This window comes from Hirundo rustica, chromosome 6, assembly GCF_015227805.2.
Source record: "Hirundo rustica isolate bHirRus1 chromosome 6, bHirRus1.pri.v3, whole genome shotgun sequence".
NCBI classification, from domain to species: Eukaryota; Metazoa; Chordata; class Aves; order Passeriformes; family Hirundinidae; genus Hirundo; species Hirundo rustica.
This window is the reverse complement of record NC_053455.1, coordinates 3694364-3700363: the sequence shown is the minus strand read 5'-3', so window position 1 is coordinate 3700363 and position 6000 is coordinate 3694364. Positions and strand designations below refer to the sequence as shown.

General features: G+C 47.4%; 1 protein-coding gene across 13 annotated transcripts in view; it reads right to left on the bottom strand.

The window, feature by feature from the left end:
- Window positions 1–232: 232 nt before the first annotated feature.
- KTN1 (kinectin 1) overlaps window positions 233–6000 on the bottom strand; it is a 74662-nt gene continuing 68894 nt past the window's right edge. For 6 of the 13 annotated variants that reach the window (XM_040066885.2, XM_040066888.2, XM_040066882.2 and 3 more), the window contains 2 exons: window positions 2329–2448; window positions 252–753 (listed from right to left, as the gene is read on the bottom strand). In XM_040066885.2, coding sequence (XP_039922819.1) covers window positions 2344–2448 — 105 coding nt within the window. In that variant the 3' untranslated portion in view covers window positions 252–753; window positions 2329–2343. Of the gene's footprint in view, window positions 754–2328; window positions 2449–6000 lie in introns of those variants that run through there. The other 7 variants (XM_058420887.1, XM_058420888.1, XM_058420889.1 and 4 more) reach the window with 5 other exon arrangements.

Genomic DNA, 6000 nt, shown 5'->3' with positions numbered 1-6000 from the left:
CTTTGATGGGGATTTCTTGTATTTTTTTTAAAACCCTAATGCCTTTTCTTCAGAACAAAAACTCGCTCTTGAGTTGCCAAATCTCCCCCGTTTGCCTCTTCTCAAGCTGGTGCCTCCTCCTCTGCCCAAAAACAAGCACGGTGGGTGCAGCCTGATGCTCATTTCGGGGAGAGGAGAGGTGGAAACCTTACCTGAGTCATCCAAATTCACTTGAAAGAAGAGAGCAGGAACACCTTGAATAATAGCATCCCTTTATTTGCTGACACCATTACAAAAACTGATTACATTAGCAACCAAAAAAAAAAAAAAAAAAAAAAAAGTGTTTACTTGAGGTTGAAGTCAGAGGCAGCTAATCCCAAAAATGTAATTAAGTAAAACAGTGTACAACATCAGTATTAAAATGTCATTTCCCATCGGTGACTTTACCACGTTGGAGTTTTCTGAACAAGTTTTATTGAGCAAAATAAGATAAAAGATTATGTGTTTACTGTTCTCTTCAGGAATGTAAAGGTCTAATTATCCAAACAGGTCTGTTTTTATTATAAAACTAAACTCTGGAGGTGTCTAGAGAGTTGGGTTTGTTGTTTTTTTTCTTTAAATCAGTAGTCTAACAAGGATTAGAAAAGACAAAACTCTGTTCAGTGTTTCTGACGAAGTAGAAAGGGTGAAAACATAAATAAGGCTTTAATTTGGCAAAATATAATACAATGCCTTCTGCCATCCTCAAATGAACGATTCCCCCGTGACTTTGCTCTGCAAGAGAAACACAAATCTCCGGGTCAGAGGGAAAATCCAGCACCTCACCTGCATTTCTGTGCTGTCAGTTCACGAGGAAGCCCAGGGGAACGAGCCTGAGCAGGAACAGCCTCCCAAAGCTGTTCCTCCCTCCCAGCTGAACACCCAGGCACCCCCTAGCAGCTCTGCTGTCCCTGTGTTACACAGGCAGGAGCATAAAACCCACCTGAACCAGGAATACACGTCCCCATCCTCAGCAGATCAAAGGGAGCTCCTTGTTCAGAGCTGCCTCCCAAGACAAACAGCTCCCAGTTCAAGACCCAAATCTGCAGCAGCTCCCTTAAAAAGTTCAGTGTCTTTGAGCTTATCCAACCCTCAGCTAACTCTGGGTCATTTGACTTTATCAGCACAAAGGTCCAGGTTTCCAAGTTGACTGTATATTAAAATTAAAGCCTTGCCCATGTGTCTGTAATTGCATGAAGAGCTCAAGCCAGGCTGATGCTGCAGGCACCCCCAGCCAGGCACTGCTGGCAGCTCAGTGGAAGCCCAGGGGGTTATTTGATATCCTGCACCCCAAAGCAAGCAGAGCATGAAGTGCAGACAGCTTGCTGGTGGAGCAAACAAAGAGGAAAAAAAAGGCACAGGCTCTGGGAGAACAAAACCTGCCTGCTGCAGGAAGTAGCAGGGAGTGGAGGAATCACATGCCTAAATGGGGAATCAAGGTTCATCTCAGCCAATTGAGAGGTGCACCCAGAGAAGAACAAATCCAGTGCCTGCCAGAAGCTTTTTATGATTTGCATGTGGATTTTGGATCAGTGTTAGGAAAAGTTTCCTTGCTGAAAGTGTTATCAGGGTCAAGCATTAGAACAGGGCAGTGAGGGAATCTCCATCCCTGGATTTAAATCTGTGTGGATTTGGCACTTGGGGACATGGGCAGTGCAGAGCTGGGGGAATGGCTGGACTCACAGTCTTAGAAGGCTTTTCCAACCTTAATAATTCACTGATTCTGTCATCTGGTTCTAAAAAGTCTCATATTCTGACAGAAGAGTTGTTAATTTGAACAAAGTCCTGTCAGAAAAACCCTTTTTCTGACCCAGAGATGGGGCTCCTGAGAGGCATTTTAAAGACTTTTATTCCATTCTCAGTCTCATGTGAAGGGTGAGACAGAAGAGATATTACAATCCACGCCATCACAATCAGACGCCAAACTATTTCCTCATTACAATACATTATAAGAGTTTTTTGGCTTATTAGTTTTTTTGCCACACAATGCTACTAATGCTTCTAAGCTAATAATTTAAAAATACCCCAAGTGGATCCTACTACAGTGCACCTTTCATAGTTCTATTTCCCCAAAGTATCTAGTCTATACTATCAAGGTCATCATTTGAAACTTGTTTCCAGTTCCATTTCTCTCTCAACCATGTCTGTCCTATTCCACGGCCTTTCTAAGTCAGCACACTTTATCTCAGAATTTGCACACACAGTGTGAGCTTTCAGTCAAGTTTTGAGAATTCTCTACAAATCCATTTCCTACCAAGTCCCACCATAACAAACCAGTGGCCTTTCCAACAGCTCACTGTCCACACCCACCTGGCTGTAGTGTCCTCATCCCTTTGACAGCATTTGGCTTATGGACACCAGCAGCTTCTTGAGATGCCCCACATCCTGGGAAAGATTCACCGCCGCGTTTCGCCTCTTGTCGCTCAACTCCTGGAAGAAAGGAAAAAAAAAAAAAAAAAAAGGAAATCATTAAAAACTCATTTACAATCTAATTACCAAGAAAGCCTAGGATTAGAGCCTCTGTATAAAATCACAGCTCATGGTGGAGATGGGAGCAATTCTTGCCAGTCAGAGGGTTACGGCTGTGTTTAAGGAGAACATGGTTCAAAGTCAAGGAGCCCTTTCCCTTTCCAGGGAATCAGCTGCACATGCAGCTCCCACCCTCCCTGGGACTCCAGCGCTCCCTGCTTCCAGGAACTGTGCTGGTATCCACAGCTGATGCAGCCCCAAAGGTTATTTCCCCACCAGCCTGGCTGAACCCCCCCTCCCAGACGTGGTTTATAACACAGGGACGACTTCTGACCCCACAGCTGGAACAGCAAAACTCCTGGGCCACCAAGGACTGGGTGTGACTGAGGAGCTGTGGGATGGTGCCCTCAGCAGCACCCACCACCCCAGGCCAAGGCAGCTCCAGCTGTGAAACAGCATTTGGAACAGCGCTCCCATGGGATTCACCCTCTGCTCCAAACCCCTGGGAAATTCCCACTTTGCCAGCAACACCTGGACTTGCATGAGGGCTTCACAAAGCACTCCAAGCACCAGAAAACACGAAGAAAAGGAAAAATGAAAGCCACCACGAGCTACAAAGCTTCCTGTGCTGAAATGAGAACGCTGAGCTTGCGTTTTGAAACAGAAATAAATGCCTTTTTTATTCTTTTTTCCCTTAGGAATTGGACAGTTTATTAATCGGGAAGTGTCACAGTTGAAGATGGACTCTCCCCTCCTGCCTCCCTGCCTGTCAGCCTTGCTGGGCTCACAGTGCTGTGTAATCCCTGTTTTATTACCTTTATTGATTAACTCCTCCAGAGATGCACAGACCTCATCTAACACACCCCTGGCTGCTCCTTATCCGGCTCAGAGCACAGACATGCAGATCACCTGCAGGAGAGCTTTTCCTTGAAACGGAACAGCTCCAAATAAGCAACTCTGCCACGGTGTCAGCAAAGCAGAAGCAGCCAATCCTCCCCCACGAGCACAGAGGTGTTTGCAGGAGCTCAGCATCCCTCAGCCCTGCTCTGGTGTTACCCACAGAATGAGACTGATGCATAATGCGGGTGCAAATCTCTCCCCAGAGCTCCAGGGAAATTAGAGGGAGTTCAGAGAGAGCCATTTTCCCTGCTCCCATTTGGCTGGAAATGCAGAATGAGCAGTAAATCAAACTCAAGCACCTGCACCACTACAGAAACGACTCTGGGCTCAGACAAGAGAACAAAACCCTCTCCAGCAAAGCTCTTACTCCTGTGCAACTGGTAAACATTTTCCTACTGTAAAAAAAAAATTAGAGTAGAAAATCAGGTCTGTCAAGTCTGAGACTTGGCTTAGCACTCTCATACAGACTGATGGAAGTGGAAAGGCAAAGGCAATTAGGAGATGAATTAATCCAGCACTGACCAGCAGTGAGGCAGCAGCACAGGAGCAGCAGGAGCAGGGAAGGAGCCCTCCAGCCCACTCCCAGCCCCCTCTCTGGGAACAGCTCCTCCCTCATTTTCTGCATCTCCCTTCTGCTCTGTGACCTCTCTAATCTCAGGCAGTGCTCACTCATGAATTATAGACACATCCCCAATCCTCCTGGGGACAATCCTGACTAGGTCCCAATGGATCTGAGCTCAGCACAGTCCTGCTGCAGCTCCTGCTAACCCAGAAGTGCACAGCCACTGCTGAGCCCCAGCCCTGTGCTCTTGGAGGAAAGAGGGGAAATTTAGGTCAGATATACAGAAGAAATCCTGTGAGGGTGGTGAGGCCCTGGCACAGGGTGCCCAGAGAAGCTGTGGCTGCCCCTGGATCTCTGGAAGTGTCCAAGGTCAGGTTGGATGGGCTTGGAGCAGCCTGGGATAGTGGGAGGTGTCCCCACCCTCAGCAGGGGGTGGAACTGGATGGTCCCTAAGGTCCCTTCCAACCCAAACCATTCTGGGATTCTGTGACTCCACCTCTTTGGGACATGAGGATAAAGAGAGGAAGAGGATGGTGGTGGGGAAGCCCCTGTGATTTCTGAGCCAGCAGCTAAAACAGGAGCTGAACCGTCTGGACAGATTCCCCTCTGCTGTTTCACACATATGGCATTCCCAGTTTCCAGTGATGGAGTGTTCTGCACTGAGGTTTGGGGGGGAAAAGAAAAGCACATTAGATCTCACATAAGCCTCAAAATAAGCTCAGTGCTTAAGCAAGCTGCTGAATATAAATGATTTCCTTAAAGCACACTAAAAAGCCCCCTTTAGTCATCAGCTGGTCCCATAAGTGACAAAGCAGCTGATTAGAAACCCCAAATGGTCTGTTTTTAAATAGAAAGAAAAGGAGGCTAAAGAAAACACTCTGAGTGTGTTTGAGGGTTTATGCAAGTATCATTTCTCAATTTTGTGGGTTGGTTCCAGCACACAGAAGGAACAAATATGTTCATTTTCAAGCATGTGTTTTCAGGTCCTTCATTAAAACAAAAAAAAAAAAAAAAAAAGAGGCACTGTTGCTAGGTGGAAGTGGCTGGAAGAGTTTCTTTTTTGATCTGAGAGCTATTTTGAGCTGGGTTTTTAGGCTTCTGGGGAGACAGTTTCCTTTTCTCCCCTAAAAATGAGGGGGGGGAAAAAAAAAAGGCAACAGAAAAGGCTTGGAGAAAAGATAATGTTCTAATTCCAGCCTCTGCCAATGGCTACCTGTCAAGAGCGCTGCTTAGACAATTAATGTATTTTTACGAATGAAAGCTTAATTACAGGTTTATTAGGACTGTTTTTCCACACTCCTCTTTAGAATAAAGCCATGGATATTCTGGCAGAATCCTGGGCTCCACCGATGTGCAGCAAGAGCAGAGCAATGCGAGAGCCAGAGGGGTTTTAAGGCAATTAAGCCAAACGAGCTCGAGCTCGTTTGGGCCAGCACAGGGCACATCTAGTGACAGCCCAGCTCAGGGGGGCTGACCAGAGCCACCAATCCACGGCTGATGGCATCACTGTGCCAAGGAACAAGCCATGAGGGCACAGCAGAGAGAGCAGGGCATTGGCTAGAGGGGGGTTTCTCCAGCCTGCTGCCGCCAGGGACACACAGCAGCACCTGGCTGGCACCAGAAACCCCTGGGAACACAGGGAGGGCTCAGCAGCTCTCCCATCCTGCAGGAATCAGCTCCCAGGCTTGGCACATCTGAACTTTCCCAGTCCCAGCTGCATTTCCAGCTCAGACACGGCGAGCCCAGCGCAGGGGTCCATCGGCATCCGTGACTGATCAGCCTGGAAAAGCCATTTCATTCCTGCTAATGACTACAAAGGCTGTTCTGCAGCTCTCCTCAGAGGACCCCGAGCTTCCTCTTGCAGCTGATGAAGCCACTTAGGTTCAGCACTAAAAGGATTTCGATATAAATTATTTGTCCTGTCAGCAAGTGCTCCTCTCCCCCTCAAACGACAGCGGTTCCTTCCACTCTGTCCCTCAGAAGAAAATGGGTAATGAGTTCCACTGACACCACTGAGCTGGGAGAGACTCTCCTTCAGCCTTCCCCTTCGC